We start from the raw sequence: 13,968 nt of genomic DNA, 5'->3' as shown, positions 1-13,968 counted from the left end.
TGACTTGAAAGGAGGTGAAAACCACAGGTCCCAGATGACAGGGTCTGCAGTGGATCTCATCAAACCAGGCACACAATGGAAGAGGGAAACCTGAGGGAGGAAGCCCAGGAAGCAACCCTCCATCTAGGGAACAGGAGAGTGGAACACAGGTCCGTTCCAGCTCAGCATCAGCCATTGGGATGAACAAACCTACTACCAGAATAGGAGCCCCAGATCCTAAGACTAGACCAGACGACCCTTCTTCGGATGAGTCAGAGGACCATTGTGAACACTGGTTTATAATGAGAAGATGAGGACTGGTACTGGGTCATGTGTCCTTAGCAATGAAGGGAACTTCAACAAGTCACCTCAATCTTCCCACATCTCCCTAGAATGAGAATGTAGAACAATGTAAACTATGAGAATCTTCCCAGATCAATAATGGAATCCCATGTCAACTCATACCTCATTATATCAGCCTACGCCACTTGGGCAAAGATGGGGTACTGAGGCCTAAGCTGAAAGCAACAGACAAGGCTAGTATTAGCACAATGAAACTGAACAATGTGGAGACTCCTCCCTGTAGTCTGAGTGAACAAGATGGGGATGGCCATACAGCTGGTCAGGAGTCAGGGGAACCCTCATGAGATGGTCGAGGCCAAGTCATCTGGAGACAACTCAGAAACATTAGAGACATGTCCAATGACCTCTTAGTGGGATCGATCCGGGGTGATGCTGGACACCTTGGGTGTCCAGTGGATTCAAATATGGAGCAGTGAAGAGGGAAGGGGAAAGGGAATTAGCATTTATGGGTCATGCCCCAGTTTAGGAAAATTGGATCTCAGTGGATCTTCAGAACTGCCGAGGCACGGAGCAACAATGACCAGTCTCATTTTATAAATAAATGACTAGAAAGTGCACTTAGTTGTCCAGAAACCATCAGTTGGGACGAGAATCAGGTCCCATTTGAGCTCAGCTGCTCTTCCCAGTTCTTGTTTCCTGACCAGCAATCTATACAACAGCTGGTGCTATGATGGTGCTCATCAGATCTCAGATGAAAGGCAATTGGGGATGGTGAAGAGTCCTGGGCCCCTCAGGGAGGACTCAGGGAATTGCTGAGTTTTAGCATAGGCACTTATGACCACTCAGATAACAGATATCAATGGCACAATCCAACTGAGACAAATAGTTGCTCTCTATTCTTGGCTGCAGAGAGAGGGGTTCACTGGGTCAGAAATGGGAATTCTGGGAAAGTAGTTCAGGTCTCCCATGAAGGAGAAGGTGCCTTGAGACCCTGAAAGGTGATGCTGAGCCACCCCAGAGAGGGGCCAGTGCCCCCATTTCACAGCTGCAGAGAGGGGAAAGCAGGAGGGAGGGGCAAGGGGGGCTTGAACACATCTTTGGGAGGTTTGTGTACAGATCTGTGTCACGGTGTGCTGTCTTCGGCGGAGGGACCCAGCTGACAGTCCTTGGTGAGTCGCTCTTCTTTTGCTCTTTATTTTTGGGATGCTAGCATTTCTGAGATATTGGCTAAAGATTTTGAGGGCTTTATTGTGGGTCCTCCCTGGGGCCCAATATCCCAGCTCCACTCCCAGATTCACAGCCCACTGGGGTTTCAGACCCCAACCCTGCCTGGCTCCTCTTCCTCCCTTGTTTCTGACAAAGCCTCTGCTCAACTCCTGGCTCCAGGGGCGTGACTAGCCCATGGCCGTAAACAAAATATTCTCAGCCCGGGTGCTTCTACCACGAGCTTTTGGGAATCCCATGGTTCTCCCTTTCACCCTTCTCTGCCTAACCCCTCCATCTCTTTACACAACTCCCACGGCAACCCAAGGACACTAAGGGGAAATTGGGGCTGGGCACGGGGAGGCTATTTGGGGAAAGATTGGTCAATCTGCCCTTCTGCCAGACAATGGGGAATCAGGGGCAGGGATTCATGTTGAATGGCTCAGAGAGTTCCCTGCTCAGGAGAGCCACCTTCTCCTTCCGAGCCAACCCCAAGTCCTCTGGGAAAAAAAAGGATGGTCTGTCTTGGTGATCTGGACATGGGAGGGCTACATCAGATAAGAGAGATGGGAAGTGTACACAAGAGTCAGCCTTAGTGACTGCCCAGCATGCACAGGCATCAGCCTCAGAGCTGAACACACACTGCTGCAGCTGGGTAAACCACTGAGGAGAGGCAGATCCCCAGGCAAGCTCACAGCTCCAGGCAGGGCTAGTCAGAACACACAGTGAGGACCCTGGCCGTGAAGGACTCCAAAGGAAAGACCATTTCTCTATGACAGCATCAGGGGTGGTGGTTGGGAAGCCCCCAGGGATGGCTCCGGGTGGAACTTAAGCAAAGTAGAACAGGAAGGCTGAGCAGCCCAAGCTCCCAGAGCACATGGTCAGAACTTTGGACCTTGCCATTGAGGAGATGAAGAAGCTCCACAGCAGAGCACAGAAGGGACTTTCCCAGCTGTGTCCAGAGACTGAGGGCCAAGGGCAGCAGAAGAGCCAGGACTGGCCAGGGTCAGAAGATAGTGTGGAATAACAATTCAGTCTCTAACTCTCTGTAGACATAAGAGAGCTCACTTCCACTCTCTGGGACTCAGGTTTCTCATCTGTCAAATGGGATGAATTGGACTCTGGTGTCTCTTCTACCTGGATGTCACATATGTTCTGATCCAGGACTACCTCCTACTTCTCACTCTGACTCCCTAAACGCTGCTAGTATCTACACTACATACTCAAGGCTGGAGATCCAACCTTCTCCCATAGGCCCTTCTATGTCTAACCTTTTCACCTCTTGGCACCCCTCGCAGGTCAACCCAAGGCAAGCCCCACCGTCAATGTCTTTGCTCCATCACAAGATGAGCTAGACACCAAAAAGGCCACCCTCACGTGTCTGATCAGTGACTTCTACCCTGGTGCCCTCGAGGTGGCCTGGACCAAGGATGGCTCCCCAGTGTCCCAGGGTGTGCAGACCAGCCGGCCAAACCGCCAGACTGACAACAAGTATTCTGCCAGCAGTTACCTCACACTCTCTGCTGACCAGTGGCTGTCAGCCAACACCTACAGCTGCAAGGTCACCCATGATGGCAAGGTCATCCAGAAGGAGCTGTCCCCAAGACAGTGCACTTAGGTGTCCATGTCCCTCCTGGACTCTTCCTTCTATCCTGACACATGGGCTTCTCCAGCTCACCCTCCCCTCTACCTTGCTTTCAATAAAGATCTTGTCCTTTCTCATTCAATTGCCTCTCGTGTCTTCTGTGCCTGTTCTGCCCCTTGATGGTAGTTTCCAATATGGCAGCTGTAAAAATCCCCATATCAAAAGGTCAGCGCAGGTCAAGTCCCTGACTTGAAAGGAGGTGAAAACCACAGGTCCCAGATGACAGGGTCTGCAGTGGATCTCATCAAACCAGGCACACAATGGAAGAGGGAAACCTGAGGGAGGAAGCCCAGGAAGCAACCCTCCATCTAGGGAACAGGAGAGTGGAACACAGGTCCGTTCCAGCTCAGCATCAGCCATTGGGATGAACAAACCTACTACCAGAATAGGAGCCCCAGATCCTAAGACTAGACCAGACCACCCTTCTTTGGATGAGTCAGAGGACCATTGTGAACACTGGTTTATAATGAGAAGATGAGGACTGGTACTGGGTCATGTGTCCTTAGCAATGAAGGGAACTTCAACAAGTCACCTCAATCTTCCCACATCTCCCTAGAATGAGAATGTAGAACAATGTAAACTATGAGAATCTTCCCAGATCAATAATGGAATCCCATGTCAACTCATACCTCATTATATCAGCCTACGCCACTTGGGCAAAGATGGGGTACTGAGGCCTAAGCTGAAAGCAACAGACAAGGCTAGTATTAGCACAATGAAACTGAACAATGTGGAGACTCCTCCCTGTAGTCTGAGTGAACAAGATGGGGATGGCCATACAGCTGGTCAGGAGTCAGGGGAACCCTCATGAGATGGTCGAGGCCAAGTCATCTGGAGACAACTCAGAAACATTAGAGACATGTCCAATGACCTCTTAGTGGGATCGATCCGGGGTGATGCTGGACACCTTGGGTGTCCAGTGGATTCAAATATGGAGCAGTGAAGAGGGAAGGGGAAAGGGAATTAGCATTTATGGGTCATGCCCCAGTTTAGGAAAATTGGATCTCAGTGGATCTTCAGAACTGCCAAGGCATGGAGCAACAATGACCAGTCTCATTTTATAAATAAATGACTAGAAAGTGCACTTAGTTGTCCAGAAACCATCAGTTGGGACGAGAATCAGGTCCCATTTGAGCTCAGCTGCTCTTCCCAGTTCTTGTTTCCTGACCAGCAATCTATACAACAGCTGGTGCTATGATGGTGCTCATCAGATCTCAGATGAAAGGCAATTGGGGATGGTGAAGAGTCCTGGGCCCCTCAGGGAGGACTCAGGGAATTGCTGAGTTTTAGCATAGGCACTTATGACCACTCAGATAACAGATATCAATGGCACAATCCAACTGAGACAAATAGTTGCTCTCTATTCTTGGCTGCAGAGAGAGGGATTCACTGGATCAGAAATGGGAATTCTGGGAAAGTAGCTCAGGTCTCCCATGAAGGAGAAGGTGCCTTGAGACCCTGAAAGGTGATGCTGAGCCACCCCAGAGAGGGGCCAGTGCCCCCATTTCACAGCTGTAGAGAGGGGAAAGCAGGAGGGAGGGGCAAGGGGGGCTTGAATACATCTTTGGGAGGTTTGTGAACAGGTCTGTGTCATTGTGTGCTGTGTTCAGCGCAGGGACCCAGCTGACAGTCCTCGGTGAGTCGCTCTTCTTTTGCTCTTTATTTTTGGGATACTCGGATTTCTGAGATATTGGCTAAAGATTTTGAGGGCTTTATTGTGGGTCCTCCCTGGGGCCCAACATCCCAGCTCCACTCCCAGATTCACAGCCCACTGGGGTTTCAGACCCCAACCCTGCCTGGCTCCTCTTCCTCCCTTGTTTCTGACAAAGATTCTGCTCACCTCCTGGCTCCAGGGGCATGACTAGCCCATGGCCGTGAACAAAATATTCTCAGGCTGGGTGCTTCTACAACGAGCTTTTTGGCGTCCCAGTGTTCTCCCTTTCACCCTTCTCTGCCTGAACTCTCTATCTCTTTATACAACTCCCAGGGCAAGCCAAGGACACTAAGGGGAAATTGGGGCTGGGCACAGGGAGGATATTTGGGGAAAGATGGGTCAATCTGCCCTTCTTCCAGACAATGGGGAATCAGGGGCAGGGATTCATGTTGAAGGGCTCAGAGAGTTCCCTGCTCAGGAGAGCCACCTTCTCCTTCCGGGCCAACCCCAAGTCCTCTGGGAAGCAAAAGGATGATCTGTCTTGGTGATCTGGGGATGGGAGGGCTACATCAGATAAGAGAGATGGGGAGTGTAGACAAGAGTCAGCCTCTCAGCAAATGATAGATGGCTCCAGAGATGATCTGGGGAGGGCACATGGCTACTCAGGGCCAGAGACACAACCCACACCCCAGTGACTGCCCAGCACACACAGATATCAGCCTCAGAGCTGAACACACACTGCTGCAGCTGGGTAAACAACTGAGGAGACGCAGATCCCCAGCCAAACTCACAGCTCTAGACAGGACTAGTCAGCTCAGACAGTGAGGACCCTGGCCCTGAAGGACTCCAAAGGAAAGACCATTTCTCTAGGACAGCATCAGGGGTGGTGGTTGGGAAGCCCCCAGGGATGGCTCCGGGTGGAACTTAAGCAAAGTAGAACAGGAAGGCTGAGCAGCCCAAGCTCCCAGAGCACATGGTCAGAAGTTTGGACCTTGCCATTGAGGAGATGAAGAAGCTCCATAGCAGAGCACAGAAGGGACTTTCCCAGCTGTGTCCAGAGACTGAGGGCCAAGGGCAGCAGAAGAGCCAGGACTGGCCAGGGTCAGAAGATAATGTGGAATAACAATTCAGTCTCTAACTCTCTGTAGACATAAGAGAGCTCACTTCCACTCTCTGGGACTCAGGTTACTCATCTATCAAATGGGAAGAATTGGACTCTGGTGTCTCTTCTACTGGAGGTCACGTATGTTCTGATCCAGGACTACCTCCTACTTATCACTCTGACTCCCTAAACTCTGGTAGAATCTGGAATACATACTCAAGTCTGGGGACCCAACCTTCTCCCAGAGGCTCTTCTATGTCTAACCTCTTCACCTCTTTGCACCCCTCCCAGGTCAACCCAAGGCAAGCCCCAACATCAATATCTGCTCCATCACAAGATGAGCTAGACACCAAAAAGGCCACCCTCGCGTGTCTGATCAGTGACTTCTACCCTGGTGCCCTCGAGGTGGCCTGGACCAAGGATGGCTCCCCAGTGTCCCAGGGTGGGCAGACCAGCCGGCCAAACCACCAGACTGACTACCAGTATTCTGCCAGCAGTTACCTCACACTCTCTGCTGACCAGTGCCTGTCAGCCAACACCATCTCCTGCAAGGTCACCCGTGATGGCAAGGTCATCCAGAAGGAGCTGTCCCCAAGCCAGTGTACTTAGGTGTCCATGTCCCTCCCGGACTCTTTCTTCTATCCTGACTCATGGGCTTCACCACCTCACCCTCCCCTCTACCTTGCTTTCAATAAAGATCTTGTCCTTTCTCATTCAATTGCCTCTCATGTCTTCTTTGTCTCCTCTTCCTGCCCCTAAATGGTAACTCATAGCATTGTGCCTGCAACAACCCCTTATCAAAAGATCAGCACCGGCCAAAGCCTTGACTTGATGGAAGAAGAAATCCACTGCCTCCAGAGGCCAGGTTCTGCAGTGGAACCAATGAAACAATAGGAGAGGGAAACAGGTAATAAGGGAGGAGGTCCAGGGAGTAACCTTACATCTACGGAACAGGAGAGAACCTAGTGGTTCAACTTCAGTCACTGGGATGGACAAGCCTTCTCCCAAACTTAGAATCCCAGAGTCCTATACTAGAAACTTCATCTTGATGAGTCAAGGAACACTGGGTCCATATTGAGAAGATGAGGGCTCAAATAGGCCATTTGTCTGTTTCATCACCAAAACACCTCAATCCTGCGATTTATCTTTAAAATGAGAATGTGCAACAATGTGGGCTATGAGAGTCTTCCCTGATCAACTCTGGAATACCACAACTCAGACTTCCTTATATTGCCACATGCCTCTGTGGCAGAGGTGGTCTCCGGAGGTCTAAGCTTTAAGCACCAAACTAGCTACCTTTGGCCCCAACAAGATGAATGAGCTTAGGACCTCTCCCTGAGGGAGAGGTGGGAGCTGTAGAAAGAGAACCATAGCATCTATCAAGCGTCTGCTCTTCCAAGGCTCAGGACAGTCCCTCATGGGATGGCTGAGACCAAGTCACCTGAAGACAGACTCAGAAACATTAGAGACATGCCCAAAAGACTCCCAGTGCAGACCAGCTGGGGTGATGGTGGACACCTTGGGCAGCCAATGCCTCCAGATGCAGAGCATTGGAGAGGGAGGGGAGGGGACCAGCATTTATGAGCCAAGTCTTGGGTTTCACAGACTTCATCTCATTTGATCCTCAAAACAACCCTAAAAATAGAAATGTAATTCTCAATCTCATTTTATAATTGAAAAATTGGAAAATTCAAGTAGCTGTCCAGTAACAATCAGGTGCCAAGAATATGAGGTCCAATTTGAACTCAGGCCTTACTCCTTCCAAGTCCAACACTAGACAGAAGCTGATGTCACAATGCTTCTCAACAGATCTCAGGTGAAAAGCAATGGGCCTTGGGAAGAGAGTCCTGGGCTCCTCAGCGAGTACTCAGTGAATTGGTGAGTATCATCATAGGCTCTAGTGTCCATGCAGATAGCATATTTCAATGGCACAATTCGAATGATAGAAATAGATTCTCTCTGTTCCTGGATCGAGAGAGCAGTGTTCACTGGAGAGTGGGAATTCTGGGAAGGTACCTCAGGTCTCCAAAAAGGAGAAGATGCCTTGAGACCTTGAAAGGTGATGTTGAACCTTTCCAGGGAGGGCCACTGGCTCCCCCCCATTTCTCAGTTTCAGAGAGGGGAACGCAGGGAGGGTGGGGCAAGGGGGCTTGGAGACAAATCTTTAGGAGGGTTTTTGTACAGGTCTGTGTCACTGTGTTATGTGTTCGGTGAAGGGACCCATCTGACAGTCCTTGGTGAGTTACTTTACTTTTCCTCCCCTTACTGGGAAATGGGGGTTTCTGGGAAATTGGCTGCAGATTTTAGGGTTATTAATGAGGGTACTAACTGGATTTCTTCAAACATTCCAGCTCTACTCAGAGATCCTCAGTCTACAGGGGTCCAACCATTGCCCTGCTGGCTCCTCTTCCTACCTTGTTTCTTTCTTGTTTTGGTTTTTTTTTTTAAGGTTTTTGCAAGGCAATGGGGTTAAGTGGTTTGCCCAAGCCCACACAGCTGAGACCTGAGGTACTCCTGATTCCAGGGCCGGTACTTTATCCACTGTGCCACCTAGCCGCCCCCCTGACTTGTCTCTTAATGCCCTAACAAAGCCTCTGCTCAGCTCCTGGCTCCAGGTTGTGGTCAAGACACCCTTAACCCGAGTCTTTCCACTAGCTTTTGGAAGTCCTAACTCTCTTTGGGAAATGAAGGAATTGAAGGGACTGAAAATGGATTGACACTAAGGGGAAATTGGGGCTAGGCACAGGGAGGAACTTTGGGCAAAGATGGTCCAATCGGCCCTTCTGCCAAACAATGGGGAATCAGGGACAAAGATTCAGGTTAAAGGGTTCAAAGGACTGTGCTGCTCAGGAGAGCCAGCTTTTCTTCTGACAACAAGTAAACAAAGGAAGGTCAGTTATGATTATCTGAGGCTGGAGGGTTACACCAGACAGTAGACATGGGGAGCAGAGACAAGAATCAGTCTCTCAGCAAATGACAGATGGGTCATCTCATGAGCAGGGAGGGCACAAGGCTACTCAGGGCCAGAGACACAACAAAGTCCCCAGTGAATGCTCAGCACACAGAGGCTTCAGTCTGAAAGCTGGACACACACTGCTCCAACCACTGAGGAGAGGCAGATCCCCAAGGAAAGCTCACAGCTCCAGACAGGACTAGTCAGCACACACGGGGAGGACCCTTGCCCTGAAGGACTCCAAAGGAAAGACCATTTCTCTATAACAACATCAGGGGTGGTGCTTGGGAAGCCCCCAGGGATATCTCCGGGGTGAATTTAAAGAAAGTAGAACAGGAAGGCTGAGTAGCCCAAGCTCCCAGAGCACATGGTCAGAACTTTAGACCTCGCCATTGAGGAGATGAAGAAGCTCCATAGCAGAGCACAGAAGGGACTTTCCCAGCTGTGTCCAGAGACTGAGGGCCAAGGGCGGCAGAAGAGCCAGGACTGCCCAGGGTCAGAAGATAGTGTGGAATAACAATTCAGTCTCTAACTCTCTGTAGACATAAGAGAGCTCACTTCCACTCTCTGGGACTCAGGTTTCTCATCTGTCAAATGGGATGAATTGGACTCTGGTGTCTCTTCTACCTGGATGTCACATATGTTCTGATCCAGGACTACCTCCTACTTCTCACTCTGACTCCCTAAACGCAGCTCGTATCTACACTACATACTCAAGGCTGGGGATCCAACCTTCTCACATAGGCCCTTCTATGTCTAACCTCTTTACCTCTTTGCACCCCTCCCAGGTCAACCCAAGGCAAGCCCCACCGTCAATGTCTTTGCTCCATCACAAGATGAGCTAGACACCAAAAAGGCCACCCTCGCGTGTCTGATCAGTGACTTCTACCCTGGTGCCCTCGAGGTGGCCTGGACCAAGGATGGCTCCCCAGTGTCCCAGGGTGTGCAGACCAGCCGGCCAAACCGCCAGACTGACAACAAGTATTCTGCCAGCAGTTACCTCACACTCTCTGCTGACCAGTGGCTGTCAGCCGACACCTACAGCTGCAAGGTCACCCATGATGGCAAGGTCATCCAGAAGAAGCTGTCCCCAAGCCAGTGCACTTAGGTGTCCATGTCCCTCCCGGACTCTTCCTTCTTTCCTGACACATGGGCTTCTCCAGCTCACCCTCCCCTCTACCTTGCTTTCAATAAAGATCTTGTCCTTTCTCATTCAATTACCTCTCGTGTCTTCTGTGCCTGTTCTGCCCCTTTATGGTAGTTTCCAATATGGCAGCTGTAAAAATCCCCATATCAAAAGGTCAGCGCAGGTCAAGTCCCTGACTTGAAAGGAGGTGAAAACCACAGGTCCCAGATGCCAGGGTCTGCAGTGAGTCTCATCAAACCAGGCACACCATGGAAGAGGGAAACCTGAGGGAGGAAGTCCAGGAAGCAACCCTACATCTAGGGAACAGGAGAGTGGAACCCAGGTCCATTCCCGCTCAGCATCAGCCATTGGGATGAAGAAACCTACTACCAGAATAGGAACCCCAGATCCTAAGACTTGATCAGACCACCCTTCTTCAGATGAGTCAGAGGACCATTGGGAACACTAGTTTATAATGAGATGAGGACTGGTTTTGCGTCATGTGTCCTTAGCAACGAAGGGAACGTCAACAAGTCACCTCAATCTTCCCACATCTCCCTAGAATGAGAATGTAGAACAATGTAAACTATGAGAATCTTCCCAGATCAATAATGGAATCCCATGTCAACTCATACCTCATTATATCAGCCTACGCCACTTGGGCAAAGACGGGGTACTGAGGCCTAAGCTGAAAGCAACAGACAAGGCTAGTGTAAGCACAATCAAAATGTCCAATTTGGAGACTCCTCCCTGTTGTCTGAGGGAACTGGAGGAGGATGTCCATAGAACCTGTCATGAGTCAGGAGAACCCTCATGAGATGGTCGAGGCCAAGTCATCTGGAGACAAGTCAGAAACATTAGAGATATGTCCAATGACCTCTTAGTGGAATCAATCTGGGGTGATGCTGGACACATTGGGTGTCCAGTGGATTCAAATATGGAGCAGTGAAGAGGGAAGGGGAAAGGGAATTACCATTTATGGGTCATGCCCTAGGTTTGGAAAATTGGATCTCATTGGATCTTCAGAACTGCCGAGGCACGGAGCAGCAATAATCAGTCTCATTTTATAAAAAAAAAATTACTAGAAAGCACACTTAGTTGCCCAGAAACCATCAGTTGGGAAGAGAATCAGATCCCATTTGAGCTCAGCTGCTCTTCCCAGTTCTTGTTTCCTGACCAGCAATCTATACAACAGCTGGTGCTATGATGGTGCTCATCAGATCTCAGATGAAAGGCAATTGGGGATGGTGAAGAGTCCTGGGCCCCTCAGGGAGGACTCAGGGAATTGCTGAGTTTTAGCATAGGCACTTATGACCACTCAGATAACAGATATCAATGGCACAATCCAACTGAGACAAATAGTTGCTCTCTATTCTTGGCTGCAGAGAGAGGGGTTCACTGGGTCAGAAATGGGAATTCTGGGAAAGTAGCTCAGGTCTCCCATGAAGGAGAAGGTGCCTTGAGACCCTGAAAGGTGATGCTGAGCCACCCCAGAGAGGGGCCAGTGCCCCCATTTCACAGCTGTAGAGAGGGGAAAGCAGGAGGGAGGGGCAAGGGGGGCTTGAACACATCTTTGGGAGGTTTGTGTACAGGTCTGTGTCACTGTGTGCTGTGTTCAGCGCAGGGACCCAGCTGACAGTCCTCGGTGAGTCGCTCTTCTTTTGCTCTTTGTTTTTGGGATACTCGGATTTCTGAGATATTGGCTAAAGATTTTGGGGGCTTTATTGTGGGTCCTCCCTGGGGCCCAATATCCCAGCTCCACTCCCAGATTCACAGCCCACTGGGGTTTCAGACCCCAACCCTGCCTGGCTCCTCTTCCTCCCTTGTTTCTGACAAAGACTCTGCTCAACTCCAAGGGCGTGACTAGCCCATGGCCGTGAACAAAATATTCTCAGCCCGGGTGCTTCTACCATGAGCTTTTGGGAGTCCCAGGGTTCTCCCTTTCACCCTTCTCTGGCTAACCCCTCCATCTCTTTACACAACTCCCAGGGCAACCCAAGGACACTAAGGGGAAATTGGGGCTAGGCACAGGGTGGATTTTTGGGGAAGGATGGGCCAATCTGCCCTTCTGCCAGACAATGAGGAATCAGGAGCAGGGATTCATGTTGAAGGGCTCAGAGAGTTCGCTGCTCAGGAGAGCTACCTTCTCCTTCCGGGCCAACCCCAAGTCCTCTGGGAAGCAAAAGGATGGTCTGTCTTGGTGATCTGGACATGGGAGGGCTACATCAGATAAGAGAGATGGGGAGTGTAGACAAGAGTCATCCTCTCAGCAAATGATAGAAGGCTCCAGAGATGATCTGGGGAGGCACATGGCTACTCAGGGCCAGAGACACAACCCAGACCGTGGGTTGTGACTGCCCAGCACACACAGGCATCAGCCTCAGAGCTGAACACACACTGCTGCAGCTGGGCAAACCACTGAGGAGATGCAGATCCCCAGGCAAGCTCCCAGCTCCAGGCAGGACCAGTCAGAACACACAGGGAGGACCCTGGCCCTGAAAGACTACTAAGGAAAGACCATTTCTCTATAACAGCATCAGGGGTGGTGGTTTCGAAGCCCCCAGGGATGGCTCCGGGTGGAACTTAAGCAAAGTAGAACAGGAAGGCTGAGCAGCCCAAGCTCCCAGAGCACATGGTCAGAACTTTGGACCTTGCCATTGAGGAGATGAAGAAGCTCCACAGCAGAGACTTTCCCAGCTGTGTCCAGAGACTGAGGGTGTGCAGACCAGCCAGCCAAACCACCAGACTGACAACAAGTATTCTGCCAGCAGTTACCTCACACTGTCTGCTGACCAGTGGCTGAGAGCCAAAACCATCTCCTGCATGGTCACCCATGATGGCAAGGTCATCCAGAAGGATCTGTCCCCAAGCCAGTGCACTTAGGTGTCCATGTCCCTCCTGGACTCTTCCTTCTATCCTGATACATGGGCTTCTCCAGCTCACCCTCCCCTCAACCTTGCTTTCAATAAAAGTCTTGTCCTTTCTCATTCAATTGCCTCTCATGTCTTCTCTGCCTGATTTCCTTTCCCTTTGTTAGGGACTCACATTATGATGACCCTGCCAACATATCAAAAGTTCAGCACAGACTGAGAGGCCCTGACTTGATGGAACATGAAAACCACTGGCCCCAGAGGCCCCACACACCAGAGGGTCAAACCGAATACACAATGGGATGGGGAAACAGGGAATGAGGGAGGAAGTCCAGGAAACAACCCTTCATCTTGGGAACACGAGAGAAGGATCACAGTGAACCCAGGACTACTCCAGTTCAGCTTCAGTCACTTGGATAGACAAGTCCCCTCCCAAACTGAGAACCCCAGAGCCCTAAACTAGACCACCCTCCTCCAGATGAATCAGAGGAACTCTGGCTCCAAATTGAGAGGATGAGGGCTCATATTGGGCCACGTGTCCTTAATACCTGGGAGACCTCCACCAAGTTATCTCATTCCTGGAATGTGTCCAGGAATTATCAAATTCATTTTAAAGATGAAGAATTGGAAAGTGCAGTTAGTAACGATCAGCTATGACTTCAGATTTGAACTCAGGTCTTCCCAATTCTAGGTCCAACTAACTATACAGCAGCTGATGCCACAATGCTTCATTAGATCTCCGATGAAGAGCAATAAGGCTGGTGAAGAGAGTCCTGGTCCCCTCAAGGATGACTCAGTGAATTGTTGAGTATTATCATAGGCTCTAGTGTCCATTCAGATAACAGCTATCATTGGCACAATCCAAATGATAAAAATAGCTTCTCTCTAATCTTGGCTGGAGAGAGAAGTGTTCACTGGGATGGTACCTCTGGTCTCCAATGAGGAGAAGGTGTCTTGAGACTCTGAAAGGCTGATGTTGAGCCACCCTAGAGAGGGGCCACTGTCCCCCATCTCACAGTTGCAGAGAGGAGAAAGGAGGGGGTGGGGTTAGGGGGCTTGGAGAGAAATATTTAGGAGGTTTTTGTACAGGCCTGTGTCCCTTATATGTTCAGTGGAGGGACCCAGCTGACTGT

At 50.4% G+C, this 13,968-nt stretch overlaps 1 pseudogene and 2 gene segments (V, D, J or C); all 3 read left to right on the top strand.

Moving 5' to 3' along the window:
- The first annotated feature begins 75 nt into the window (after positions 1–75).
- Positions 76–3,207, top strand: LOC141499625 (immunoglobulin lambda constant 1-like). The segment is given in 3 exon segments: positions 76–149; positions 1,261–1,451; positions 2,784–3,207. Coding segments are annotated over 3 exon segments (585 nt in total).
- Positions 3,208–3,390: 183 nt separating this feature from the next.
- Positions 3,391–6,591, top strand: LOC141499624 (immunoglobulin lambda constant 6-like; annotated as a pseudogene).
- A 1,090-nt stretch (positions 6,592–7,681) lies between these two features.
- On the top strand, positions 7,682–10,056 carry LOC141499623 (immunoglobulin lambda constant 1-like). The segment is given in 3 exon segments: positions 7,682–7,764; positions 8,071–8,123; positions 9,628–10,056. Coding segments are annotated over 3 exon segments (456 nt in total).
- Positions 10,057–13,968: the final 3,912 nt, after the last annotated feature.

The sequence above is a fragment of the Macrotis lagotis genome, chromosome X (assembly GCF_037893015.1).
Source record: "Macrotis lagotis isolate mMagLag1 chromosome X, bilby.v1.9.chrom.fasta, whole genome shotgun sequence".
Taxonomy (NCBI): domain Eukaryota; kingdom Metazoa; phylum Chordata; class Mammalia; order Peramelemorphia; family Peramelidae; genus Macrotis; species Macrotis lagotis.
Note: the sequence above shows the minus strand (reverse complement) of the source record. Positions and strands in the feature narration are given on the sequence as shown.